This window comes from Petaurus breviceps, unplaced genomic scaffold (assembly GCF_028583685.1).
Source record: "Petaurus breviceps papuanus isolate PSGF00001 unplaced genomic scaffold, PetGlider_PUasm1.0 90515, whole genome shotgun sequence".
Lineage (NCBI taxonomy): Eukaryota > Metazoa > Chordata > Mammalia > Diprotodontia > Petauridae > Petaurus > Petaurus breviceps.
The window spans coordinates 2,399,138-2,412,638 of record NW_027187269.1 but is presented as its reverse complement, the minus strand read 5'-3'; the positions used below and the strand labels follow the sequence as shown (position 1 = coordinate 2,412,638).

Below are 13,501 nucleotides of genomic sequence, written 5' to 3'. Positions count from 1 at the left end.
AACAGAAGTATCACCAACATCAAATCTCAGATTCATCTAAATAGAACTTTAAAATCTGTAGTCTAAATTTGAAAAGCTTTTAGGTCACACTAGACTCAATGAGGATGTTGCCACAATTTTGATACCATCTTGTGACTTTTTCCTTAATAAGGATGTCATCTTAACTCTTCAAGAAAAGCTTTCTATCAAGTGTATTGAGCACTTTTCCCTGATGCTGGAACAGAGGATGGAAGGAGCTGTAACCAGACTTCTCTTGCTACATGAACAGGAGACTCTTACTCAGGTCTGTGAAATAATAACTCAAGTAGCCACTAGTCATTAGTGAGATATGTATACACACACACACACACACACACACACACACATATATATGGATTGGCCACTTTCTGTATTATTTATCTCTTGGATGACTAAAATTAATTAGCTGTTCTACACACTGAAAGAAACACCAATTACTGGTCTCCATAAGTGATTACCCTCTTTAGTCAATTTTTCATAAGCTGTCCATTTGTCTAATAAACAATTGTTTCTGAAGGCTTCTGTGGCCATTCATTGTTGTTATATCTCTGAAGAAAGCTATATTTATACTGCTGTGTTTACCTTCCTTGGAAAATTGTCCTCTTGGAGTATTTTTTTAAAAAAAGAAAAAGATTTTTCTGATATTATTTAAATGAGACTGTTGATTGTGTCAAATGGTGCTCCATTCTGTGTAGCAACCTAGGAGTATTTTTAAAAACTTGAAATTCCTGCCTCGTTTCTGCCCACTCTGCATATGTGAGGCTGCCATGAGCCCCAGCTTGCTTATTGCCAACATGTCATCACCATCTGTTTGCTGATAAGACAAATAGTCCTGTTACCTGCTCCATTCAACCATAAACTCTGTATCCACTATTTTAATGAGAACAACTGAGACAGCTCCAATGATGATATTGACTCAGGGTGGAAGGTTGAAGGAGACACTTTCTGATTGCCACTCTTGGACATAAGGTTAAGTTGGGTAGCTCAGAGTTGAAAGAAAAAGAGGATAGAAATGACAAAAAGGAGGCCTTTGTACATATTACATTGGCATATTGTATGTCAAATAATTAAAAGCTGGCATTCATCTAACTGTCATATATCAGTCTCCCTATAGATCTCTGCTTCATTGGAATAGGCCAAACATACTGTGATGGACTTGTTATGTGTTGCCATTTAGATTGATCGGTTGGTTGCTCATAGGCTTTCCAATTTATATACTATTCTTGATGCCTCCATATAGATATAGATATACCCCAAAATTCATTCAATCCCTCTCACAGTTCTCTTACCCTTGGAAAGAAATGCATCTGTTTATGCTTTAGCAGTAGTGAATAACCAATGATTTACTAAATCCCCCATGTGAAATGTCAGCTGCTACAATGTGAAGCTAATAAAACCAGCCCTGTGTTTAATATAAAATGGTCTCTCAACCACTTGATGTCTCTAGTTGATAACCTTCAGAACAGGCTAGCCCATAATCTAGAAAGGAAATCTTTAGGCTAATTTGGATAAGCAAAGGAGTTTGTAAAATCATTTCTAAAGCTAGATAGTGCTAATTTTTTTTTATTGCAGCAGTTTGTGCCCAATGTTTATATCTTTGAATCTGAAGTGATAGAATGAAAAGAGGAAGTCACCAATCTTTCCTGCCTGAGAAAGGCCTTTGGGATCCATGATGGAATTCCTATTTCAAGGCATATTTCCTCTGACAGTATTTTTGTAACATAATGACCACAAATAAAACACTTATGTGTTTTGTAATGAATGCACGTGAAAAAATATATTCAAAACATTTTGTAGCATGTCATACAGGGAGAAATATCTGTAAGAAATTATAGACCTTAGAATGCAAGCACTGGAAAGAAACTTCGAGATCCTGTAGCTTGACCCCCTCATTCTACAGATGAGAAAATTCTTCCCAAAGGGGAGAAATGACTTGTCTAGATAACAAGTGAGACACCCAAGATTTGAACTTAGGTCTTCTGATTTAAAATACAGGCCCCTTTCAGCTGAGCCACATGTAACACCAAGTAACACAAAGTCTTTTGAAAACATTTGAGTTTGATGAAAATGCTGAAGGGATTCTTAAGCAAATGCATTTAATTAAATAATTAATGCTCACCTGATTTAACATCAATCTGACATTCAGACAATTCAAACAGTTTAATATTCGTTTGTGCCTTTATGAAGGGTGTTGTGTGTAAAACAGAGTATTTACTGAGATTTTCAATGGAAAAGTGCTTTCAGCCAGACTCTAGTATTCTTGCTATTACCTTCTAATGAATTCAGAACAATGGTCAAATTATACTAATTAATTTCTAAAATCGAATCCCTATCACTTCTGAAAAGTGAAGGGGAAGTGAGGCAGGTAGAGAAGTAAACCATTGTTATTATTCTCATTTCTCTTTTCAACAGTTCATTCCGCGGCAATGATTTGAAAGGTGCCTTAAGGAGATTTTCATTGGTCAGTTCTTTTTTATCTGCCACTCCTAGAAAAAGGAAACAAGAAGAAGGATAACTATGAGACTGGCAGCAATTCAAAGATGAAAAATCTTAGTTACAGAAATGATTGGCCATGGGGCATACAACAAGTCAGTGACAGAACTGGCTTATTCTTGGCGAGACAAAAGCGTAGGATTTATGGTTTTACCATTGGGAAAAGTTAAGAAGTGAATATGGACTATGGTAGAAGATGAAAAGCAAAAAAAAGGGGCAAAGTTTTAGATCAATTAATGATAATAATTGTAACTGGCAATAAGGGGAAGCTACAGATGCTATGAATACATCCCTGACCTTTTCAGATCAGTGTTACAAAGGGCAAATAGAACTTCTGAAAAAATACCCCCTAATACCATGGTCAGAGATGGAATAATGCATCCATCATTGTTCTGACCCAGCAGTGAATCCTTTATTATCTCTTATGAACCCCAGTGTACTGTTCCACTCATTAGATAAGTGTTTCCCCAACCAATCTATAATGTGGCTTTGAAAAAGACATAAATACTCTGCTGGGGACCACTTAAACCCTCCACTATCTCAGCTATCAGAGTATCAAGTAAGAGACAGGGAACTAGGAAGAAGAATGGATCTAAAGGTGAAAAAAGCAAGATAAAGGGAACAGTTAAAAATTTTCAAAGTTCACAAATTTTAAGAAATAAAAATAATCAATTATAAAAATTTTGTAGATTGAGAAATATTTGCCAGTAACTAATAGTTGGAAAAAATTGAACCAAACCATTCTGTAATTTGTTTTTCACTTAAATTTTATTTTGTCTTGTTTCATTAGGATCTTAAGTTTCTTGTTTTCACTAAGAATGAATTAGTTAGCAAAATGCTTTGTCTTTTAGTTGGCTTTCAAGATCTTTTAAACTATTTGGAAAGTTAAACTCATTCAGATGACCTCAAATCATAGAACTTGAAACTAACTGAAAAACATGAACCTTAAGTTTTGATGTGGCTACCAAATTCAAGCCTAGCTTCCTTCAAAGTGTCTTACCATGCCCTTAGATAGTATTCCGATAGACAGTGGGTATGGAGAAATATACTTGATTCCCTTCCTAACTGTTAACACTAACGGATACATACCTCAGGAAGAATACTCAGTTGTAATGTTAATACTTAAAGGAAAACAAGAGGATGGATTTCAAAGTGTGAATAAATAGAATAATGCTGTTCTCCAATAAACTTCAAATATTTAGTGCTTTACTCTTCTTTGGAAAGAGAAAGCATTGTTTTAATGTCCTTTGATGATTCTTTTTGCTTTCTAGCACTAAAAGATTTGTATGTTATTGACTCAATGTCTTAGGTGACACAGAGACCCAGCTCCCATAAGATGAGATGTCTTTTCCGAATTAGCTTTGTCCCAAAGGATCCCATTGACCTTTTGAGAAGAGATCCAGTTGCTTTTGAGTATCTATATGTGCAGGTATGTAAAAATATGACCAGTTTGTTATATATTATGTATATATGAGATATACTATTATCATATATATTATAAATGCTATGCATGTATCTCTTTTATTTTCTTATATTGAAGAACTTCTTTCCCCTCTTCTCACAACATGTAACCTCAAATGTGTTATTCAATAAAATCAATAAACATTTACTATGCACCTAATATAAGTCAGGCACTGTGCTAAGTGCTAGGTATACAAGTAAGAAAATTAAAGACAATCCCTGCCCTCAAGAAGCTTACAATCTAATGAGAGAAGAGAATACACAAAAGTAAGATGGGAAGAGGAGAGGACACACTAGTGAGCCTGGAGAGGAAGATGAGACACAAGAGAGTTCAAACCAAGCAGAGATGGAAATGAAAACTGGAACAAATTTGTTATGTGAAATTTGGATTCAGTCAAAGGGCCACCCTTGAGGACCTAGAGAGCCACCAGTGGCCTCAAGGCCACAGGTTCCCCACCTCTGACATAGATCATTCATAGAGTTTCTTTTTCAGGAAAGAATTTAAATTCTTTTATCATTTTAATGTAAAGATTTATTCAGTTATACATTAGTATAACTGACTGTTCCTGGAATACTTCTCCTTCAAGTCCCAGCTAAAATCTTACCTTCTATAAGAAGTGTTTCCTAGTCCTACTTACCCTTAGTTCCTTCCCTCTGAGACTATCCCAATTTATACCTTATATATCTTGTTTGTACATAGTAATTTGCACATTTTCTACCCCACCTCCATCCCCATGGTTGGATGGTAAGTGCCTTGAGAGCAAGATCTCTTCTTTGTATCTCTAATGCTTAGCACAATGGTAACTGATTGATTGAGTAGCACTCCCACCTCTCTGGTAATGCCATGCTAGGGAGCCTTTAGGCATCCATGACTGTCAACTTGAAAGTAACCAGAAAAGCCTATGGGTGAGAACTAGTATTGGAAATAGCAGAGAAAATCTGAAGACTGAGGACTATAGCAGCTATGAAGGAAAGGGATGCTATCCATGGCTCCTGATGGTTGTGACTGATACCTAACCAACCAAAAAGGGAATAGATAGAAAAAAAAGGAGAGAGGGGATAAAAAAATGAAAGGACAAACTAAGCTTCCTTTGTTCAGTAAACCATGCAAAGTGACAATTTATATAAGATGCTGAAAGAGAAATCAGTATTTAATATTAAGGATCCTGAGTCATCAGGAAAAGGTTAAATTATATTCAGTGTCCTCAATTTACTAAGGCAGGGAAGTCTTGATATTTTAGAAAGATTTCCTTTTTTTTAATCCAGTTCAAATGGAAGTTTTTGGCAAGTGACAAGTTACCTTCTGGATTTTTCAGTGCCTTCCCTTGTCCTGAATACCTCTTCACTGGACATGCCAAATTAATTACCCTGTAATTAATTCAACCAGAATATTATTCTCTGCTAATAATACTGTTCTATCAGAATTTAGCCATACTTAAGCATAGACTAGGAGCCTAAATTGTCATGATTCTACCTCTATAGTAGTAATATTCTAGCTTTAGCCATCACTTCAAGAACAGAGAAGTCAACTGTAAAAGCAAGAAATAAAGGCCAGTATGACAGTTGGCTGACTGCCAGGTCTGGAGCCAGGAAGACTCGTCTTTGTGAGTTTAAATCTAGCCTCAGACACTTACTTACTAGCTGTGTGACCCTGGGCAAGTCATTTAACCCTGCTTGCTTCAGTTTCCTCATCTATAAAGTGAGCTGGAGAAGGAAATGACAAATTACTCCAGTATCTTTGCCAAGCATAACCCAAATAGGGTCAGACATGATGGAAATGACTGAATAGCTCTGTGTGTGTGTGTGTGTGTGTGTGTGTGTGTGTGTGTGTGTAGGATTCCTTTGTCTCCAGCTCTTCACATCCAAAGCCTGCACCCGATTATATGTGATTAGATATAGGTATGCATATATGCATACATGCAGCTTATTCTCAATCCAGTGACTTATTTATTTAACTAATGGTCCAGGTTCTTATAAGAAGTTCCAAATGCAATCAAAATTCATCCAAGGAAGAGAGGAGTAAATACAAGCATAATACATAATTTTGCCAAGAAAAGAAAGAAAGGGAACAATTTAAATTACTTAAAAGTTCTTAATGAGGACACTAACCATTAGTTAAATAAACAGGTTAAAAAAGAAGTGTCAGCATAAATATTGTCAGCTAATCACTAGTTCACAGAATTTACCATAAGTTTACAGTAAAAGTTAATTAATTCAGATTGCACTCTTTCATAGATACAATAATAGGGACATGGGCTGGACTGAAATTGACCTTTGTGCTCTCTATGAAGAAAGGAATTGATCACTAAGCAAATTAACAAGAATGTATAACCTACTCAAGAGAACAAAATGTTTTCAAGTACTTTAATAATACTCATTTGCATATTAACAATTAACATGCAGTTATAAGTTACATTTATCTCTCCATCACAGCAGGCCCTGGGGAGGACCTTTATTTGGCAAATGCTTGTTATCCATTAGGTTTTTTTTTCTTTTAAAAAAATATGTTTGATTCCCCTCCCTCTTTTTTGATCTTCCCTATCACAGTAGCCTCTGGGAAATACTCACTCTACTTACCCAATAGTCTCCAGATTGAACCATGTCCTATAGCAAAGAGAGAAACCTAAAAAGAGAGAGAGAAAAAACCTGACATTATCTAAAATGCATATCAAATTCTTCCACTGTCCTAACCAGTTTTTGTTTTAGGATGTATCTAAAATTAATTTTTAAAAAACTCTTTAAAAATATTCTATAATGTAGCCATTTTACTAATTCAGACTATCTCCCCAATTAATTAATTATGTGATGTATGTGACTCACTTATAAATAATGTAAGAAACTAACAGCTCCAACAAAAAAAAATGGGGCTAGGGGCGGCCAGGTAGCACAGCAAGTAAGAGCACCGGCTCCAGTGTTGAGAAGACCTGGAGATCGAATCCCGGGCTCAGACACTTAGCACCCACCCAGAAACACCTGGCCGTGTAACCTTGAGCAAGTTACTTAACCCCAATTGCTTAGGGGCGGCCAGGTGGCCCAGAGAGTAAGAGCACTGGCTCCAGTGTCGGGATGACCTGGATCAAATCCGGGCTCAGATACTCAGCACCACACCCAGAAATAATAACTGGCCGTGTAACCTTGAGCAAGTTACTTAACCCCAATTGCTTTAAAAAAAATGGGGCTTAAGGGGATAGGTGAGAGGGACATAAATAGACTCAACCCCAACTCTGAGAGATATCCCTGTGTCATAGAAGCAGACTTGGAAAAAAAGCAACAAGTGAGGTATTTCCTCTACTGTTCCTGAAGTTTGAAGTGACTACCTAGAAGCCAAGCAATAGTGGTCCCCATCTCTGAGGTGTTAAAAAAAATTATAGTAATGTCTCTACTAGGTCTATAGCCCAAAGAGATCAAAAAAAGAAGACATATAACCATTTTTTTGTAGTGACAAAGAATTGGATACTGGTAGAGTGCCCATCAATTGGCAAATGGATAGCCAAGTTACAATCTATGAATGGGATGAAATACTATTGTGTTATAAGAAATTATTGTTTCAGAGAAGTCTTGAAAGACTTGTATGAACTGATGCAGAGGGAAGTGAGTAGAACTACAAGAACAATTCATATAAGAGCAACAATATTGAAAAGACAAGCATTATTTGAAAGACTTAGGAACTCTTTTCAGTACAATGACCAACCATAATTCCAAAAGTATTCATGATGAAACATGTTACCCACCTCCTTATGGGGAGATGATAGATTCAGGGTAAAGAGTCAGACTTTTTGGGGGGTGGACATAGACAAGGCAGAAATTTGTTTTGCTTGACTATGTCAATAACAGGAGTTTTGTTTTTTCTTGCTCTCTCAATGGAGAAAAGGGGAAGAAAGGGTGAGAAGACAGACTGATCTTCATGAGAATAAAATAATTTTTTTAAACTACTGGTTATTCCAATAAGCCAGTAGAAGAAAGGCAATTGCAGCATTAAAGAAGCTGAGGAAATGCCCCTTCTTCTTCTTCCATGTCTTATCTGTGGCCTGGGGAATTTTGTAAGATTTATTTGCTCATTCAAATGACCCAGTCTGGTGACAACTTCAACCTTCAAATAAGGTGTCAGTGGGCAACAAGAATAGATAGAGACAATATAAGTGGAAGGATGTGGTGTTTATATCAATAAGCAAGTATTACTGTGTGTCAAGCACTAGGAATACAAGAACAAAGAATGAAACAATCACTACTTAACAACAAGTTTGTGTTTTAAAGTGGGAGACAAGAACATGCAAAAATATATTCAGCATAAATAAATGTACAGATGAGAAAGACCAGAAATTTTATCTAATTCCATACCTGCTATTCTGTTACCTCTGGTTTGTCCTGCATCTCCCAGATTGACTGCATTGATCCTGGAAATCCTACAGGCTACAACTCCTGCTCTCTGTTGACCCTGTCTGCCTCTTTTGTACATAAGCTTCCACCACTGTTCACTACTTCATCTTCCTCAGAGATGTGTTCTAAATCTTATAATGTGATAGCCAGGACTAATATGTCTCTGGGCTTGGTAACACATTTTCATCTATTTTTTAAGATGTACCCATAGTCAGGGTCCTAATAGGAAGGAAGCCACGAAGACCTTCTGAAGATCTCATCAACCTAATTCCAACTCCAAGGGTAACTTGGTCCAAGGAGACAAGTGTAACAAAATAGAAAGAGTATTGGATTCAGGGTCAAAAATCTTAGTTTTAATACCAACCCTGCCACTAACTACCTGTATGACTTTGGACAAGTCACAACCTCTCTGTACCTCAGTTTCCTCATCTGTAAAATGAGGGAGGTTAGGCTAGATGACGTCTAAGGTCCCTTCCCATTCTAAATCTATGGCCATGTTACTTCTTACCTACCTCAAGAATCATGTACTCCTGGTAGATGCTACCTTGTGAGGTAATATGCCCATTTTATGATGACCACTTCCCACTGAGTTTTTTGGTAGGATAAAAAGAAATATCCCTTTTCCATTTGCCCTTCCAATTATCCTCATCTCTTCCTTGCTCTTGCCAGCCATGCCACTATCTTCTAAATAATGTTAATCCAGCCATAGTCCCCTGAGCCTGAGAGAAGACTTAAAATAGTTTTTAAGAAAACTAGAAGAGAAATGTAGTTTTTTTTAATAAATGGAATACATTTATTTACATTTCAAATCCTTAGGTGACATCTCTGGCTATGGAAGCTGAGTACCACACAGACTGTGCTTTAGAGGTCTCCTCCTGATACAAAGCTTTACATCTCTCAACAGCATATCTTAAAAGTGTATGCCCCTATTTGTACCCATATATGACTCGCACCTTCATTCGAGGCACCTAAGTTTTGAAATTTTGCATCCAAATTTCTAATTTTTTAAAGGGAAAATAAGTCAGTAAATCAGCCTTGTGTTTCATGTTGTCCCTGTGCTCGTGAATGCAATTCAATTAAATTAAAATGTAGCACTTTGCCAATAAGGAGGGCAGAGCCATTTCTATGGTGAACCTCCTTTGGGGGGGGAGGTTAAAGGGGGAGGTGATTGAACACTTTGGAAAATTACATCACCTGTTCCTGAGGTTACAAGAGAAAGTCATGAATCCAGATTCCTTAACATGATGCTCCCTCTGCTGGTTTGTTTGCAGAGCTGTAATGATGTGGTACAGGAAAGATTTGGACCAGAGCTGAAATATGACATTGCCCTGCGTCTGGCAGCATTACAAATGTACATTGCCACTGTCACCACCAAGCAAACCCAAAAGATCTCCCTCAAATACATTGAGTAAGTATGCCCCAGCGTGGGGGAGGAGGCCAAAGCTATTTGGGCATGGATTGGGGTTTATAATGTCTGACATCATTTTAGATGAGTTTCTGGATTCCCACTGAGATTTTATGGCTGGAAAATAGACAAGGGAATAGGAAGATATATATTCAGTAGCTTATCTTCCACAGCCAACTCATTCCATCTTTAAAATGACTTCAATGTCACTTTGTAGGGTATAAGTAACCCCAGGTTCTGGAAGGCTTTGAGAGCAGAGCACAATGTCTGGCAGGTCCTATAAAGCTGGAAAGACTGAAGATATATCCAAAGATTGGCTAAGTCTTTCATCACATAAACAGCCTAAATTTGTGAGAAAGGCACATCACACACACACACACACACACACACACACACACACACACACACACACACACACCTGATCATCAAGTGAAAAAGTTTTTGAACACTGGCTTTGGAACCAGGTTCAAATGCTCACTTCCTCACTCTACCTACTATTTCCTACCTATGTGACCGTGGGCAAGTCATTCAACTTCTCTTTGGCCTCAATTTCTCCTTCAGTAAAATGAGAGGGCTGGCATTAGATTACCTTTTAGGGTCTCTCACAGTTCTAAATCTGTGATCCTATGGTGTTGGATAAGTTGTTTAAATTGCCTCCATTTTCTCCTCTGCAAAATGAGAGGTTGGGCTAGATGACCTCTGAGACTCCCTCTAGTTCGAGATCCTAAGGCATGGAAGAGTTGCAATTTTCAATGGTGGAAAGAATACCAACACCAATGAAATCAATGCTCTTTGGCTATTGCAACACCAAGTTGAAATGCGAGCACCCTGTTCAAGTGACTATATTTTTAAAACTAAAACTTTCAGGATAAAATATGTTCAAGTATGGTCAGAAAGAAAGTTGTGTTTACCAATAAACTTCAAAAGCAATTGAAGGGGAATTCTGTGGGCTGGTTCCCAGTTTAAGTACATCAGTATCTCTTACTCCCCTTCTTCATGCATCATCTTTAAGGACCACCTTTTGACACAAGGACCATGTATCAATGTCATCTGTTTCAAAATGGTAATGATATATCCAGTAGGCTAATCTTCACTTAATCCTTCGCTTAAGCGTGTAATACACATAGCAAAGAAAAAGGGACTGTTTAAAGCATAGGCTGGATAAAAGCTAGATCAAAGTCTCTGTGTGCTAGATAAAGGGCAAAATTAGCCCTAGCCTCTACAGCTCCCAAAAGCCATTAGTAAATTAAATGAAGTCTAATTGCCTCAAATGCCAGGCTTTCCCAGGTCCTTCTGATTACTAGCAGTAATAGTTTTCCATTTATTGATTTAAAAGCTTATTTGGGGTCTCAAACACTACATGCACCACAGGGGGTGGAATGACCTTTTGCTGATGGAACACATGCAGAGGCAGAGACAGAGTTGTGCAAACAGGACTAGAGCAAATGCACTTGAGAGTTTGCCTAGCACTTTCTGGATCTACAAAGGACAGGCACAATTTAGGAGGGCTTCCGAAATTCTAGAGCCAACTGCCAAGGGACCCAGAGGGCCACAGAACTCCTGTACATTAGCAATAACTATAGGCCAGAGGCCAGGTAATAGTCCTCAGGCAATGAAAATTACCATGGCATAGTGGAGAGAGAGTTGGATTTAGAGCCAGTATCTTTCAAATCCCAGCTTGGAAAGCTATTAGCTGTGTTATCATGGGCAAGTTACTTAATTGCTCTGATTTTCAGTTTCCTCTTCTGCAAAATGGAAACAAAATCCTGTAAGACCCCTTTTCCAGGGTCTAGGGAGAGGCTCAAATGGAATAATGTATATGAAGTGCTTTGTAGACTTTATCTAAATATCAGTTATTATTACCTGTTCACATAAGTATCTGAACCCAGCACTGTTTATAGTTTTAAAAACTCTAATTCTCTCTGGTCTACAAACATTTGCAATGACCTCACCCACATTTACTAGTATTCCACCCATATTCTGTTCATCTGACTGCACTTAATAAGTCAGGGGAGAATTTAATTCATTTTACAAAGTAAATAGATAGTACACAGTTTTATTTTTCAAATGGCTTCAATTTGGGAAGATAAAGTTAGTTATCTCAGGTAGAGGGAAAGGACTGCATTATATTAGAAAACAGTCAGCAAAATAAGAGGGGGGGGAATGGCTAGGTGGTACAGTAAATAGAGCACCAGCCCTGGATTCATTAGGACCTGAGTTCAAATCCAACCTCAGACACTTAACACTTACTAGCTGTGTGACCTGGGGCAAGTCACTTAACCCCAATTGCCCTGCATCCCCCCCTCCAAAAAGCAAAAAAATAAAAAAATCAGTCATGGTAGAGGTAGAGATATAAGAGCTCCTAGGGCCCATATATTTCTTTGCTATCTTTACCTTCTCTTATTATTCCTCACATTTCTAGGCTAAGAACCATAGGCTTTAGAGTTAGAAGGGACACTAAGATCATGGGATCCTGCATGGGATTGTACACTCTCCACTCTCACATTCCATATAGATAAAAAAGGATCATCCCTATTCATGTGGTGCTTTTAAGGTTATTTCTCACAATAGCCCTGTGAGGACAAATGTTAGTATCCTCCCTTAATAGATGACAAATTGAGGCCCTGTGAATTGAATTGACTTGTCCATGGTCACTCCATTCAGTGGGGAAGGGGAAGCCTGGAGCACTCCTCCCCCAACACACCATATACTGTTTCAAGAGCGCTCAGGACTCATAGAGATCTCACCCATATATTCCCATGGCAACTGAATAAAAAAAGAAAGAAGAGGAAAGAGGGAGAGCACAGTTAAAATTTCCTTTCAGTCCAAGGTATGCCTTTGTTTATGCCATTTGCCAGGTTTCACTTCAGTCTGACCTGGTTGCAATTATTCTTTGGACTTTGTGACTTGAGAAGCAATGGAAAGAGGGCTGGATTTAGAGCCCATTAAGTGGGCTCCATTTTCTGACTCTGCTACCTATTAGTTGTTAGACTTCAGGCAAGTCACTCGCCTGTCTTTGTCTCTCTCTCTGTCTCTCTGTCTCTCTCTGTTTGTTTGCCTTGCTCTGTCTTCTCTATCTTTATCTTTCTTTCTCTGTCTCTCTGATTCTATCTCTCTTTGTGTCTCTCTTTCTGTCCCTCTGTGTCTCTGTCTCTCTCTTGCTCTATGTGTGTGTCTTCCTCTGTCTCTTTCTTTCTCTATATCTTTCTTCCTCTGTCTCTGATTCTGTCTCTCTTTCTCTATCTGTTTCTTTCTGTGTGTGTGTGTGCGTGTGTGTGCGTGTGTCTGTCTGTCTCTGGCTGTCTCTGTGCCTCTCTGTCTCTGTCTTTCTGTCTCTTTCTCTCTGTGCCTTTCTCTGTCTCTTTCTCTATATCTTTCTCTGTCTCTCTGATTCTGTCTCTCTGTCTGTATCTCTGTCTTGCTGTCTCGCTTTGTCTCTCTTTTTCTCTCTGGATCTTTCTCTCTCTGTCTCTCTTATTCCATCTCTCTCTGTGGGTCTATGTCTCTGTCTCTCTCTGTCTTTATGTATCTTTCTCTGTCTCTCTTATTCTATCTCTCTGTCTCTCTGTCTTTGTGTATATGTCTTTCTCTGTGTCTCTCTGTGTTTCTCTTTCTGTCTCTGTCTCATTCTCTCTCTATTTCTTTATCTCAATCTGTCTCTCTCTCTCTCTCTCTGTCTCTCTCTCTCTCTCTGTCTCTGTCTCTGTCTCTCTCTCTCTCTCTCTCTCTCTCTCTCTCTCTCTCTCT

The 13,501-nt window shown here is 38.1% G+C and overlaps 1 protein-coding gene across 1 annotated transcript in view; it reads left to right on the top strand.

The window, feature by feature from the left end:
- The window catches only part of FRMPD4 (FERM and PDZ domain containing 4), a 302,625-nt gene that overhangs the window by 262,059 nt on the left and 27,065 nt on the right, over positions 1 to 13,501 (top strand). Inside the window, exons 7-9 of the mRNA XM_069062992.1 lie at positions 152 to 283; positions 3,821 to 3,940; positions 9,621 to 9,757. Coding sequence (XP_068919093.1) covers positions 152 to 283; positions 3,821 to 3,940; positions 9,621 to 9,757 — 389 coding nt within the window. The remainder of the gene's footprint in view (positions 1 to 151; positions 284 to 3,820; positions 3,941 to 9,620; positions 9,758 to 13,501) is intronic.